At 46.0% G+C, this 16,008-nt stretch overlaps 1 protein-coding gene and 1 long non-coding RNA gene across 7 annotated transcripts in view; one reads left to right on the forward strand and one right to left on the reverse strand.

Annotated features, from left to right (window-relative positions):
• Grk5 (G protein-coupled receptor kinase 5) overlaps positions 1–16,008 on the reverse strand; it is a 225,049-nt gene that overhangs the window by 181,178 nt on the left and 27,863 nt on the right. The window contains exon 1 of one of the 5 annotated variants that reach the window (XM_078040960.1): positions 11,969–12,243. The exons of the other annotated variants lie outside the window; for them this stretch is intronic. Within the exon in view, the coding sequence (XP_077897086.1) occupies positions 11,969–12,020 (52 nt within the window). The 5' untranslated portion in view covers positions 12,021–12,243. Of the gene's footprint in view, positions 1–11,968; positions 12,244–16,008 lie in introns of those variants that run through there. 5 annotated transcript variants of the gene reach the window in all.
• On the forward strand, positions 12,287–14,493 carry LOC120885890 (uncharacterized). 2 transcript variants are annotated; one of them, XR_005728659.2, is made up of 2 exons: positions 12,287–13,612; positions 14,363–14,493. It is a non-coding gene; the product is annotated as an uncharacterized LOC120885890 (long non-coding RNA). The 2 variants fall into 2 exon arrangements; XR_013435624.1 differs by having other exon boundaries at positions 12,287–13,571.

Raw genomic sequence — 16,008 nt, forward strand, 5'->3', positions numbered from 1 at the left:
TGACTGTTGCCTTTGTGATTGAAGAGCTATGCAGCGTGCAGCCAAACACAACAGCCCTGATGGGAACCAGGAGTTAGCATCGCAAGAGGGAGGCAAAGTGGGTCCTTGCTGTGCGATGTCGGAAAATGGCTTTACCTCTCTGAGCTTGTTTTCTTTATGTCTCAAGTTGGAATAAAAAGAACAGTCACAACTCCCAGGTCTACCCACAAGTGACAATAAGGGTCAAAGATAAGAAATAGGGGATCCCCTTTAGGGCTGTAGACTTGGTTTCTGGACGTGTGTTTCCTGCCTGCTTTACACATGCAAAAAGAGTCATTGACAAGTAAGGTATCTGAACTCCACCTTGATTTCCCTGATCCAAGCTTTGAATACCACAGGAAAGATGACTGGTTACTCAGAGGTGAAGGAAGTTAAATACTAAAGGTCTCAAAAATGTCCCAGCACATGCACCATGCACTTTTCTTATAAGAAAATGTGCTGTGGCCATCCCTACAGTCACTTATTTTCAGAAATTACAACTATGCTCCCCAAAGGAAGGAGTATGTTACTAGGCAGATACTCCCACAGAGGGAGAAAAATTAAGTCTTTAAAGTAAGTGCCTAAAGATAAATCTACAATAGGCAGGCTATTCCTGCACTACTTATAATACACTTGAAAACTAGGAAACCTAAGTGACCTAAATGGGGCTTGGTTAAACATAAAACTAGTCAGAGACAATCAAGGCACAGACCTCCTTAGAACCGGATAACCCCTAAGGGTCCGCGAGAAAATACCCAGCATTCCACTGGAACACACTTGGCTTCCAAAGCCTCTCACAGTTTTTCCTAACACCCATTCATTTCATGGGAAACTATAAACACAGATACGGGAAGGCTCTGCAACATATTGTTGACTGAAAACAGCTGCAGAACAGCGTGTACACAAGGACCCCATTTGTGTAGAATTACATCTCTTTGTTCATGCGTGCACACTCACAGAGCGCGAGGGACACCACCTAGACACTGACAGGCGTCTCCTCGGTGGGATTGGGAGAGAGACTCTGACTTACTTCTTCATGTTTTTGCTTTGTCTGAATTTCTTGAGAGCGCAGGCATTATCTGGGCAGATTTTTGAAATCTTAAAAACTGGATAGAATGACTCCTGGTAAACCGTGAGTCACAGCTGCACGCTTGATTAGTCTCTTAAGGTCTCATGTATGTTAGCAATGATGTTCCAAATGGCTGTATGACTACTAAAGACAGCAGCTGTGGTGGGGTCCAGAGAGTCGACCGGGAGACCAGGTGTGGCACCAGGTCCAGGCGCCGGAACCAACGGGGTGCTTTGGGGTACACAACTCACCTCTCGGGCCTCAGATTCTTCATCTGTGACGGTAGAGAATAAATACAGAATTGGAAATGTTCAATAAGGCAATGGCCTCAAAAGGCTTGATAATTTTTAAATTACTGTTTTAGAACAAAGAAGCTCAAGGTGCATCCTGTTCCCCAAGCCGAGCACAGTGTTAGGTAGGCAATAAGCACCAACCTGATACTGGATTCATGGTAGTAGGGAAAGGTCAGAAGCCAATCCAGACTCCTCTCAAGAGAATTTTGGCTCCTGCTGAAGGGCCCTATTCTTACATCCTAGACAAAGCACTCGGGCTGGGGGGGTGTGGGGGGCACCAATTCCAAAGACCGGGGTTCCAATCTGAGCACTTACCTTGACTCTGCTGGGCCTCTGAACCCCTCTCCCCTCTCACAATCATTCCTGAAATGTTTTTAAACTACCAAGAAGATGAGGGAGAACACCAGGCACCATGATATAAAACAGCCACCTGACGGGGATCAAAGGGCAAACTAAGAAGAGAACTTGAAGGATCCTAAAGCCCATGCCTCGCCTTGGCAACCCAGTCAGCTGTCTGGGGAAATCAGGCTCCTCCTTCCTTAATTTATATTTTGCTATCTGTTCTAGAGAATTAAGCTTTAATTTTTAAAATTCCCTCTAATTGGACACTGTGGAGGGAAGACATCTGGGGACATATCGAGGCCTGGTGCATTCCAACCGAGCAATGGTTAGTGGTTTGGAGAAGGAGCCTGTGGCAGGATAACCAGTGGTTACTAATTATTATAGATCACAGGGTTTGGCACCGTCCATAAAGCCCCTCCACGCTGGCCTCTTCCCCTTCGGAGAGATTACAGAATTGACTGTTTAGAAATTTTTCCTTCGAGTGAACATACGTTTTCCTTGTTTTTAATTGGATCCAGCCTCCCTGCCCATGAGCAAAAGGCAATTTTTCTTTAAGGATTACATCCTTCAAATACCGGGTCATGAGCCATTCCCGGGTCTGGAAGGATCACGGCTCTGCTTCCCATTTTCTTTCCATCACTCAGCCTCATTCTAGTGATGTGAGAAGCATGTGCAGATCGCATCCCACGCCACCTTCAACTGGGCCAAACAGAAATGAGTATCACCAGCAGGAAGCTCCTCCTGCGACTGACACAGAGCCTCGGAAGTGGGGAGAACCGTCACCCCCAATGTTTGGTCAAGTGCAAATATTTATTTCTGCCAAAATAACAAAAACAAATCACATCCAGCTATGAGGGGAGGGGACCTTTCCAAACAAACATTTAGAAACCATTTTCCTATTGGCCCTCAACCCTTCATCAATCTTTCTTTTACTCTTTCCCCTCCTTTTTAATACTAGGGATTGAATCCAGTGGCACGTTACCACGGAACTAAATCTCCAGCACATTTTTATTTTTTATTTTGTGACAGGGTCTTGCAAGTTGCCAAAACTGCCCTAGAACTTGTAATTCTCCTGCTTCAGCCTCCCTAATCGCTGGGGTTACAGGAGTGCACCCCTTCACCTGGCTAATTTTTCTTAACCATGTCAAAACATTCCCCAACTAACCTTTTACTATGACACCAGGGCCTTTTCTTTAAGATCTTACTCTCTCCTCTCATCAGTCACTCACTCTGGAAACATTCTGAACACCTATTAGGTCCCAGGCATGCTCCTAATCTGTGGCCACAGACTAAGTGGCATCCACCCACAATAGCACTGGGCCTTTGCCATGCACGTCAACGGCTAATTTCTTTGTCCTCACCCCAACCTGGCCCTTCCCAGACCTTGCTCTTTCTCACGGGATGTTCTCCGCACACCCCTTCATGCTCTTGCTGGGCATATCAACCAGGGACACTGAGCGAGCAGAACACATTTCTGCATCAACCATTTAAAGCTGCGTTTCCAGGTCCACTCATTGACCCTTCTCAGCTTGTTTCCATTTCAGAAGTGCTGTTAAGACAGCCAAGATGGGATTCCATTTTCAAATGAGATTTCACAAGACGTTTAATCAAATATGCAGGCTAATAACCCTGACTGGGTGCTCTCCATCCTGGAGCTGGGTAATTCTATCCCTCACCCCCCCCCTTCCCTTCCTGAGGTGGGTAAGTTCAGAGCTTCACCTCCTCTGCAGGAGCAGATCAAAGGCCTGACTTCCTGTCCCCTCATTATCAGTCAGTGACATCATGCTACCTCCTGGCCAGTATCCCAAGTCTGACAGCAGCCCCCCCAGGAAGTCCACAGTTCTTAGAGACTCCCCTGCCTCACAAAGTTGCTAAAGTTAATGCAACACACACACACACACAGAAACACAGCGGGGGGGCGGTGCTGGCATGTTCCTAAATGCAGACATGTTAGCACTTAAAAAGAATGAAAAGGAATTAACCCTGAGACAGCTTCTCTGGGGGGAAAGGCTACATCATGCCCTCTCTTCAGAGGAAATCCTCCCATCTCTGCCACTCTAGCCCTTTACTTACTTATTAAGTAAAGAAAGCTGCAGGACCTGGACATACAGCTCAGGTGCAACCATCGGGCAGAGGTGCCTAAAGGCAAGGATGTCCTGAGGAGTCAGAAGGGCATGTGGGGCAGATGTGTCCTGCCCATGTGAGCTGGAACTTGCCTACCCACTGCCCACCTCTGGGCTCTGCCAGGAAAAGGAAGTAGCACCACTGCCAATGCTTGGCCCACCCCAAATCTCCCATCATGTCCCCACACACCATCTGCTTTAAGGTCTTGCCCATTGGGGACAAGTCTTTGTACACTAGTGCTGCTACCAGGAAGAATATCAAAAGGATAACATTGCACATTTGATTCATTACCAGGAGGGGTAGAGGTGAAGAAGAATACAGGTAATGGGACTCCAGGGAGGTTATAACCTTACGTGATTATTCATGTGTGCACATATATATATATATATATATATATATATATATATACATATTCCACCTGCCCCTCGGTCCAGACTCACTTGAGCTGAAACACAGTTATACTTTTAAAATAGAAACACTTTCTGCAAAGGGTCACCTATCAGTCATTCACTACCTAGTAGCAACTGCTTTATCCAACTGCTCTCAAATTGATAGCTGAAATCAGGGTCTGCAAGGAAAATTATGCTCCTGATTTGTCTTCTTTCCCAGGGAATCTGACAGAGACCTGCTTTCTCTTCCACAATCACAACCTCATGAGAATTTACATTTTAAAAACCGTAAACCCTGAAAAATGAATTTGGTTTTTGTCTTCTGTTATTACAGGGGAGAAGAGAGATTTGTTTTGGACATGGAGATGCTTTGAAGAGTCGGGGAGATCTACCTTAAATTGCTCAGAAAAAAGTTCACAGCTCAAATGACCTTGGATGCCCTTTCTTTGCCCTTGGGCTCCCCAATCGGTCAGGCAGGGGTGGCTGCTCTTTTGGAAATGGAGGCTGAGAAGGCCTAACTCAGCCAAGGCCCGGGCTGCCTGTGGTCTCTGCCACCTCCCACACAGGAATGTTCTTATCTGTTCATCAATTTCTTTTGCTTTCTGTGCAGGCCCCAGAAGTTGTCCTCAAAGGTTCATTTCATCATTGCCTTTTTAAAAAATATTGACCCTCCACAGATGACAAGTTTCTAGAGACATGGCCAGCCCTATCAAAAGTGGCCTGATTTATTACTGCCTCGTGTCAGGAGGATGTTACCCACGGACCCTGGCAGGATTTCAAATAGATCCTGCTTAGAGGATGAAGAACAAGCAACTAACTGTTTTATTGTTTCAGATGCTTTCCTTTCCTTTATAAGTGTGCCCTAACTGGGTTATTGCTAAAATGTTTCAAATCTCACAAGAAACAGTTTTGAAAGAGAAACCATTTTGAAGTGGTTACAAGAACAGTCTGTCTTTGACATCTTTGAATACATCTTCTTCCTAGTCTTACTCAATTCAGTCTGTCCTGTTGGAAAGAAGTTGCAGCCCTTCAAAACGTTTTGCCTATTTTCACCTTGATTTTAGATCACTTTTTTGAAGTGAAGTTTCTTTTTCTTCCTTCTGTGGATCTGGTGTCCTTACACAACTTATTATTCTTTTTCTTAATAAAATGACTATTTCAAAAACCATCCTCACATTAGGAGTTCTGAGGAGGAACATGGGGTCTGCATGTGTCTACATAGTGCATTTAGTTTGAATCAGAAAAGTCAGTTGCCCCATTTAAGCAAATTTTTCAACAAAATATAAAAACAGAGGACAGGGAGTATGGCTGAGTGGCAGAGCACTTGCCTAGTTCAATCCCCAGCACTGCAAAAATCAAACAAACAAAACAGGAAGGAAGAGGCATATGGCAGTTTACCACCACTGTCAATATCCACGATGGTGACTATACTGAATTTTCCTCTTAGATGAAATAGTCCCAAGAAGCTGTCCAGCCCCCCTCCCTTCTTCTTGATTTATTACTGCCTCGTGTCAGGAGGATGTTACCAGTGAACCCTGGCAGGATTTCATGCCATGCAGTTAGTGGATACCACAATGGACAAGCACTGGTTAGAGGCATGCTTTAATCCTTTCAGGTCACTCCCATGACAGGTCAGTCCGAGGACATACCCAACCCAATCCCAACACAGAAGGAGGCCTGAAGCCACACTTTCCAGTCCAGAATCGCCAAGCATCAGCCTGCCCAGGCCTCTGCCCAGAGAGGCACTAAAGCTCTGGGTAGAAAGCAGTCCTGCACATCAGCTTTCCTCCCAGTCCTTGTCCTTGACCACCCAAAGGGTCTTCCTGCTGTTGTTTTGAGTGGTTTCCATTTGGATGAACTGACCTTCATAAAAACACAATGTTGTAGAAAATTAGCAGTTGTCTTGCAGACTCAGACCCATCCCTCGAGCAAGATCTTTTAATTACCCTTTAATCATACTGGTCCTCCAGTCATTGTCCAAATTCTAGACACAGCAGAGTCAATACAGCCTCACCAGCCACAGAGTTGACACCAAGGACTACACGCCACAGTCAGCCTCAACTTTTGGGGGTAAAAATCCACTTGTACTCACATCTAGTTTACATAATAGTTTAAAAGTCTAAAAAGGGCTAGGGATGTAGCTCAGTGGTAGAGCTAGCATGCAAATGCCCAGTATGCAAATGCCCTGGGTGTTATCCCAGCAACCCCTCCCCCCCCAAAAAAAAAAAAAAGCCTAAAAAGATACTGATGGCCCCCAACTGCATCTCTTGCGTTGTTTATCCAAGGCTGACACCAAAAGTGTCACCTCTGCCCAGGGGTCCTTCAACAATCAAATGGTGAATGAATGAATAAAAGCATTTACCCTTGTAAGAGTTTCAGAAGACAATTCAAGAGCCATTTTCTCAAAATGAGAAATGGGGGTGGAAGCGGGTCCAGTCAGGAAGTAAGTGCTTTCTCTTTAAAAAGCAACATGATTTATACAAAATGGAATGTTTCCTCCAGGGTTGAGTGGCAGCAAACAGAATCTCAAAAAAACGAATCCTGTCAATATTTAGGATATTTTAATTTTTTCACTTAAGCAAAACAGGATATGTTTCGAAGTAGAAATTACCCCTATATTTCAGGTCCACAATCTACTTTAGTCACTTGAAATCACATCTTAAGACCCGTTGTCCTCACTCTTCTATTTGGTGTGAAGGGCTGAGGCGGAAGGTGGTGGGACTCACTCCTCATGGTCTTCTCAGCAGGTCTCCTGGGGCCTGGTCTTCCCTTGTCTTCTCAGGGCTCCCCTCTGAATGGCATGCTCCATGGCAATAACACCTTTTTGTAACTGTAAGCCAAGTCCTACCCACCAACCTAAATTTTTTTTTTTAATTTCAAAGACAACTAAATATTATAATGTTTTATCTTGAGAAACAAATATTAACGAATGTTAACTTTAAATAGTCCTGAATGGTTTCATAAAAACGTTGAGAGTTGCCAGGCACCGGTTGAACAGCCCTTGGTAAAAAGGTGCTAGAGCCGTTAGTCATGTGCTAGAGCCGTTCCTGAAATTCACTTGGGCATTCTTGAAGCCTTCAGCGTGCAGACCCAAAGGGTATCATTTAGCAAGCCACTACAAGAGTTATGGCTTCTGAAGACATAATTTAAACAAGGATTAGTTTGGGCACTGGAAGAATCATGCTCTTTAGAGTTTAGAATCTGACAAGAAGCAGCTAAGCTACTGAAAGACGAGAGTCTTGTGGGCATTTATCTGATGGTTATAAAAACAGGCAGCTAGATCAACTACAATCATCATTTGAAAACTTTCTTTTAGAGAGCAAGGCCTTCTGAAAACATTGCTTTTGGTTTCTCTACCTCCAAGTTGTCAGTACTGAAAAGGAAATTCACAAAAAAAAAATGAAAGGCAGTTTCATTTAACAGCATTGTGTTTATTAGGCCAGACGCTTTCACACGCTCAGTAGCCTTTGCCAGGATGAGAGCTGTTGCTCTTCCACGCCTTAAGATTGAAGCGGGGAGCTGGGGTGGGCAAGGGGTGGTGGGGGTGAGGGGTGTTAAGTCTGCCTCCCCAGCTAAGCTGTCAGACGGCTGTGAGCTTCAGGCATCTCAATACTCTAATCACTTAATAGTGTCGTGTTTTGGTTTCAGCTAGTGAGAAATTTTGCAAGGGAACAAGGGGTACAGGGGAAAGAGGTGGAGTGGTGGGCACTGGCTTTGGCCCTGCTGTGGAATGTCAGGTCTGTCCAAGACCCAGCCTGCCCCTCCCAGGGCTGGATGCCAGTTCACTCCCGCCTGCTGCCCTCCCTAACCTCTCCCCTGGCCCCAGCACCACATTCCCTCCAGTCCCTAATCTTGATCATCAGGAAGATCCAGACACAGAATTATCTGAGAAAATTGTTCTTGCATATTCTTGTGACAAATGGCAAAGTCATCACATCGTTCCTAAACTTCTCAGTTCCTGTGCTTGCTAGGGTCCAGCTCGGGAAAATGTGATCAATACTCCTGGTGACATCTTTATTGACCAGATATGGCTACTAAGGACCTGAAAGAAAGGAAAAGTGGGTCCCTGCAAAATTTCTTCTCACCAGTGTTCCCCTGGTAATGAGGCAATAGATCTAGACTATGAGGAAAAATCAAACTTTTGCTGCAACAATAAACTAAAAAGAAACACACAAAAGGCACTCTGCAAAACTCTTTCTTGCTAACATTATTTCAACACTAGCTTGCCTGCCAATTTTCTAAAATTCTAAAATGTAAATAGATAGAAGAGTAAGTCTGGGTCTCTTTCGCATTAAATGCTTAATCACTTAGCTCATTTTTATAAATTGGTGTGAATTCAGTCTGGACTTCCTTCTTTGTTTCTTAACCATTTGGGGGAGAACAACCTGATGTTTTCTTACGAGATCAGGACCAAAAAAAAAAAAAAAAAAAAAAACAGCCCACAAAATACATTTCAGTGGACTTAGAATTTTGAACTTAGATCTCTATCTTATTTCAAAACAATTGTCACAAGGTGAGACTTGATTGCTATGCTTTCTAATTATTTTAAAAGAATCATTTTTATTCTAGTCCACTTACTGGTTTTCTACTTCATTGCCTCATTAACACTTTCTACTTTAGATATGTCTTACTATGTATATTCATTGAAGGCACAATGAATTTACAAGAAATCTGCCTTTAAGAATGTATAATAATATGGAAAGATAGGTCCCAAAGTCACCCACCAACATGGACAACTACAAATCCCAGCATTCACAGAGTGTATCTTTCTTCAAGATCTCTCTATTGTTTGGGACAAATCTGACTTTTACTTGAAAGCCACATTTTAAATTGTGTACAATGTATTTTGTTAAGTGAACTAAATTAAATCGCACATTTGCCATTTATATTTCTCATCTGTAACTATTCGCAAGAATATTTAATAAGTGTTTTTTTTAATATTTTTTTTTTTAGTTATCGGCAGACACAACATCTTTGTCTGTATGTGGTGCTGAGGACAGATCGAAGCTGGGAAGCACGTATGCCAGGCGAGCGCGCTACCACTTGAGCCACATCCCCAGCCCCCTAATAATTGTTTTTAAACATTCTAAAACAACTCAGATTTTTTCATGCCCTATAAAGTTCATGTTACCTATTTCACTAACCTGGTTGAAACTTTCATTTCTGAATATTTAGGTAATATGGTTATGCGGAGAATTACTAAAATTAATAGAATAACCTCAAACAGAGCACTGAAAAGAGAAAAATAAATTGTTTTTGCTTCTAAAACCTTCCATACTCTTTAGGATATACAGGCTTAAGTCTTTAATAAAGGCCCGGCCCTTATTAAATAGAAGCTCTTAAAATTATGGATTCTCTCTAGACATAAGAGAGAAAAGGGGAAAGGCAAATTTTAAAATGAAGCTTCCGTGTAAATGATTAATTTCTCATTCATGTCAATCCCGCTTCCTTACAGGCAAAGCCCTCTCGCCCCCTCTGGAAAGCATCATCCAGAGCTATTTCTCACCATGCGATGACTAGCGAAACCTCACAGCAAAACTGAAAAAGACTTTAAAAGGAAAAAAAGCAAAAGGCACATTCTTAAGCACTTCTAATCACTATACTTCTGCCCCAATGGGAGTCAGTCATTCCACACGCTTCTGGCCTGCAGTCCCTCCTTAAGGCGCTGAAAAAAAAAAAAACCATTTGGAAACCTGACAAGCAAAAATATCAGCCGGAAAATTCATTTCAGAGAAAAACACTGGGAAGAACAACGCGGGAAGGGGGCGGGGGGATAATGGATATCTAAGTAAACCATTTTAAAAGTAGCAACCAAATGCTGAGGGAAGAAAAGAGCATCCCTCCAGGCAAACAGAGGTCCAACACAGCAAATCTGATGAGCAGGATCCCTGGGCAACAGAAGCAACCAGTGAAACTTACAAGGCCTCCAGCACCATCGTACGCAAAGGTTTCCCAAGAAATTCCAGAACCCAGGGAGGGTAAAAACTTTCCCAGCCCTAGGACCCTGAGATGTACAACTGTGTCCCACCACTAGGTGGCTGGCTGCAAAGGCTGCCAGCAGGGGCTTCCCCCCCTTCTTCCCCTTTCAGGACAGCAGTCTGGCCCAGGGGAGAGCCCATCGGCCTCCACCTTGATCCGGTTCACTAAACACATCAAGCTATGGTGGGGAAGAAACAAAACAAAAAGATCTTAGGCCTTAGAACTGAAGTCACCAAGTAACAGTCTCCCCTGAAAGTCTGTTCACAGCAAAGCTGAGCCAAGCGGGGAGGGGGATGGACCAGCATATTTTAAACTCTGCTCAGGGGTTTCAAAGAACTGGCTCCCTTTGGAGCTTTCAAAACAAATCTTCCGGGTGGCTGCTGGCTGCTTTAGAGCGACAAATGACCGCAAAAGTGTGACGAGAACATGGGTTTGAGTCGCTGAAACCCAGCTCACAGCGGGTTGTACATCACCTTCCCGCACAGCATGTACGGAGCCACAAGGTGATGGAATGGGCTGGATAAACACAGATCGTTTTATTGCTGGCCAGAAATTCTTCCTTCATTCATCAAAGTGGGTGAATGAAAATATTAAGAAGTAGGTATGGCATTTTCATGGGCTGCACACTGAGGATCCTTCTAAAGTCAAGATCTTACTTTGTCAGCCTTCCACCTTGGGTATCAAATAAAGCCTCCTCCCAGGAAAGGAAAAAACCACTTCCCCTTTTATAAAAAAGCTGCACTCCAGAGCCCAAATCTTGGCAAAAGAGATGTTACATAAATTCCAGGTATTCCTCAATATGTATGATTATACATACACAACACAATCCTTTTAGGAAGCATCTAAGTTTCTGGGCCACTTTTTTTCTTCTTTTTTCATCTCAAAGAAGAATCAAAATATGTGCTTATAGGTATGACTTAGGATATTATCCACTCCGTTTAGATGACACTTCCTGACAGCGAAACGCAGGAAGTCTAATGATTTGTATCCAAAAGGCATCTAAGCACCAGTACACTTACTTACCTTTCTTAACTGAGCCCAAACCAAACAGTTCAGTTTCATCTGTCTTCTAACCTCAGAAAGAAATAGTAATAACCACCCCTGAACCCTTGAATTATTCTCTGTGTGACTGACATAGCCACCCTTTGGTTATTCTGTGAACTGGCTAATTTCTCAACGTCTTACTTTGCCTTTAAAAGGCTTCCTTCCACACGACGGGATTTCCCTAAGAAACATTCCCAGCGGATGGTTTCCAGCAATAGTCTCTATCAACAGCCTGAACAGGCAAAAAGACTTGGCTTCTGCTCATTCCAACGCCCCCCCCCCGCGCAAAACACACACATACACACACACACACACACACACACACACTCACCAATTCACACTCAAGATCATCTCTCGGACCGACTCGAAAAGCTATTTTATTCGCACATTTTCGTCTCTCCCGGAAAGAATGCTTTTTCAACTGACCTTTCAACAGCTGCCGAAAGGGCACGATGTGTAGGGTGAGAGCTGGAAACCAGGGGATATTTCAGCATACTAATCCATGCAACATTCTCTGCCCAAGTTCAGATTCTCTTGAGTTCAAGGGTGGGATCCCTGAAGGGTTGGCAGAGCAGCTCTCCGAGATGTCCTGCTCGCAACAACTCACTGCGGGCATCCTGCACGCGCACAGCCCCAGCACTCACGCCGCCCGACACCCGCACCCCGGCCCGCGGAGAATGCGCCAGGCACGCACCAGCCCTGCCGCTTACCTTCCCGGGCTTTCAGCAAGACCGTGTTGGCCACGATGTTTTCCAGCTCCATTGACAGTCGACGGTCAGCGAGGGAACCGGCCGGCGGGGCTGTCAGCGCCTGGGGCGCTGCCGCTGCTGCTGCCGCTGCTCGGGCTGCCGCCGCGCTGCCGGAGCCGGGAGCCAGCAGCCCGCCTTGCCTACCACATTATTCCTGCTCCGAGCCCTCGGAGTTTTCCCCCTCTGCACAGAGGAGCCGCCGCCGCCGCTTCTTCCTCCCTCTGTGTCCCCCCTCCCCCCTCCCTCAACACTCTCCCCCCCACCCCCCACCCTCCGCGTGTCTCTGTCACTCCATTCTCCTCCCCTCCGGCTCCCTCGGATGCTTTAATGCCTCGGATGCTTCAGCCTCCCCTCCGTCCCTCCCGGGGGTGTGGTACTCGCAGGCTCCGGCCGCCTCACTGCACAGGCGTCGGCCTGGACGCGCCTCCCGCCGCAGCGCTCACGGCGCAGGGCCTGCTGGGACTTGTAGTCCGCGGCCCGCGCGGAGCGGGGCGGGTGAGCGGCTGCGGGAGCCCGAGACGCGCCCCGGGACATCGGCGGGCAGGGGCGAGTCGGTCGCAGCGCCGCCGAGAAGAGCGCGGGCCGCCTTGCCCCCTATCCTCTTTGCTCAGAGCCCGCAAGCCACGGCGGCGGTCGAAGCACCGCAACCCGGCATGAGCCGTGCGGGTCAGGGCGAGCTCCGGTGGAAGACCGTCGGCCCCGCAGCGTGCCGCAACCCGCGTCCTCAGAGCACACGCGGCCCACGAGGGACTGAGCTCCGTTCTCTGGCCAGGCCACTGCCCGCAGTTGCTCACGCACACGCGCCAGCTAGCTAACAAAAGTGCACTTTGTCTCCTCGGAGGGCGGGAAGGACTCCACGAGTCGCCAGCCACCCAGCGCCCGAGTCCTTGGCCGCGCAGCCCGAGCGCCCCCAGGCGGTGGCGGGTCTGCGCGGGCCGCGCCCCCGGCGCCGGGGATTCGGGGATCCTGGCGTGGGAAGCGGCGCGCTCTGCTAATAAATCGGCTTGCGCTCGCGGGGCCCGCAGGTCAGCTATCGTCATTACACTCAGACTCACTGAGATTAGGTTATAAGAAGGCACTGGAATCGCCCGAGTCGGCCGTGGGAGCGTCAGTGAGTAACTGCCAGGCCAGCTGAGCCGGCATGGAAATGCGTTTATCTCGGGGCTCTTAGCTCCTTCCACTGTTCTGCCCAGAACATCAGACTCCTAGATGTGTGCTCAGCCCCGCTTCCTCCGAAAGCCTCACTCCTGGGAAACGGGATCTCTCCTGCAGCTGGGGTCCACGACGAGTGTCCTACGGGCTGGGGGCGGGGCCACTTGGCCCCGGGAACAATGAGGCCATTGCCTCTTCTGCGTGCTGCGGGCCGGATATCCGTTCTGAAGGCGGCTCTGGGCTTTCTCTGTCCAGAAGGAGGAAACCTTCGGTCACCAGGGCTGCAAGGAAATAGCAAGGAGGTGCCCCGAGGAACGGAGAACAATTATGCATGGAGAATATAAAGAAATGAGCAAACTTTCCAGGCCTTGGACAGCGATTCCAATTACCCGGGATTATCTTCTTTCCTGGTGTAAATACCTTCATGCCACCATTCCTTAGTGTCTGGATTTGGTCAGTGGGCCTCACTTAACTCCTCTGCAAAGTAGGGCCAAGTGGTTTGCCTGTCAGAAAGCAAAGAGCTGAACAGATAACTCCTTAGGCAACTTGCAGCCCTCCAGGAAATATTATTCTGAGCTTTGCCACCTATCCACATGCCCGGAACACTAATTTGTGATGAAAAGGACTCTATTAGGAAGAGAGTCTCTTAAAAGCTGCAGCATATTAAAATCTACCAACTCCAGGGCTCTGACTGTAGCTCAATGGTAGAGCACTTGCCTAGCGTGTGTGAGGCGCTGGGTTCGATCTTTAACACCCCATAAAAATAAATAAAGGCATCTGTTCATCTACAACTACAAAAAAAAAAAATATTTAAAACCACCAACTCTAATGGGCACTTCCAGCAGTCTAAGTCCTGATGAAGCCCAAAGTTTTAAAAAATAATAATTTTTAATACCTTTAGATGTCTTATACTCCCTAGTAACTTACTCAAAATTTCTTTTGCCTATAGATCACCTAGTAATCTGGTTAAAACGCAGACCTAGTTCTGGAGAAAGTATGAAATTCTACCATTTCCAACAAACTTCAGTGTTCTTTCAATCCTGCAGGTCAATAGACCACACTCTGAGTAACAAAGTTCTACAGTTTACATAGTCCCCACCATTCTCTTGTCTGTCCAAGTCTCTGGTGATTTTACCTATCTGTCCCCTATAGACATTTGTTTTTGTAACCCTCAAAATCTCTGCTTCCTCTTTCATTTTGCAGATGGGAAACACACCCAGAGAGAATACATAAGTCCTGCTGGTCACTCAGCAAGAAGATGTTACCCTGTCCAGTTCTCCTGCCAATACAGGGTAGGCATCCTGCCTACAAAATAAATGATTGTATGTTAAGTATCTGTGCCTCTATGAGGAAATTAAGATATTCCAATGGCTTGCATTTGCACAACCTCAACTGGGGGCCAGGCCCTATGCTGTTTATGTGGGTTATTTCAATGAACATACACCCAGAAGAGATAGGGGATAGTTCTACTTTATAGATAGAGAGTTTTTTAAATTTGTGTAGGGTCACAAAACTAACAAGTAAAGGACCCAAGATTTAAACTCAATAGGCTGAACCCAGAGTCTGCATACTTGGTTTCCAGCTATCTCAGGCTGAGAGGCACAACATAGTTGTGACTGTTCTGTTTGGTTGCCTGAGTGAACTTATAACAAGGCAAAGCAGGCAGTTGACTAAATGATTCAGACTTAAAGGGGTTTTCCCTTCTGGTCCATAATTCCACCATTATTGCTTCATTCCTTTCAATTAACTGCATTAATGATTCACAGTCTTCTTGAAAAATGGGTTTGCTTCAAGGAAGAGTAGTCTATTAAATATCAATAGCTAAGAAGGGAATCGGTGAGAGCCAGCTGAAAGCAAGAATAGAAATCCAAATGGAAGGATGAGACAGACGGGAATACCCGGAAGGTAAACACTGACATCCAACTGTGCTCAGTTTAGCAGAGCTAAAAATGCAAAAGAAACAGGGAATTTTATTCTACAGGCACCTGTATTTCCCATGGCAAAGCTGCTGGGTCAGAGTCCTTGTAAATAGGAATCTGCTTTCTGGAAAGCCATGACCTGTCTTTATCCTAAAATGTGGATTCCCTTTGCCTGAATAATCACTTAGACATTCAGAATCATGCTAGAACTGGTGTTTCCCTCCTTTGCTGGCCTCTCAGCTAGCCTGTGGATTCTCAGGAAGCTCTGGATATAGAGCTTTCAAGTTCTCATTAATTCTCTTCTGCAGACTGTATGTTCCAGGCACCGCAGGCAGTACAAGACAGTTCCCCAGGGAGCCCACAACTAGGAAGGAAAGCAAGTGGGGAAGCCGTCACCTCCACAATGGAATAAGGCCATTGTGTAGACACACACAAAGGACCCTGCAAACAGAGGAAGAGGTGATTTCAGGCACACAGAAAATCCTGAGAGAGGAGAATTGGGAGCTGAAAGGGGGTTGGAGGCATGAGGCCTCTGGTTCACGTCCCCTCCATTCCTAAAGTCCCTCCATAAATGGCCCCCAGTGGTTACCAAATTTGACATTTAAGATGTCACTAGGGTATAGACCACCTATATTCTATTGACTTGTTTAAAGTCAACTCATTTCTAAAAACTTTTTTCATCTGTCTTAGTCCATTTTCTGTCACCATAATACAATTCCTCAGACTAGATAAGTTTTAATAAAAGAGGTTTATTTTGGAAAATAGTTCTGAAGGTCCAAAGTCAAGGGGTCACATCTGGTAATAGCCTTCTTGTTGACAGAGTCCAAAAGTGGTATAGAATGTCACTTGGTGAGAGACAAGGAACACAGTATACATATGTCCTCAGGTCTGTCTCTTATTATATGGTCACCAGGATTCAATCATAGGTGG

The sequence above is a fragment of the Ictidomys tridecemlineatus genome, chromosome 1 (genome assembly GCF_052094955.1).
Source record: "Ictidomys tridecemlineatus isolate mIctTri1 chromosome 1, mIctTri1.hap1, whole genome shotgun sequence".
NCBI classification, from domain to species: Eukaryota; Metazoa; Chordata; class Mammalia; order Rodentia; family Sciuridae; genus Ictidomys; species Ictidomys tridecemlineatus.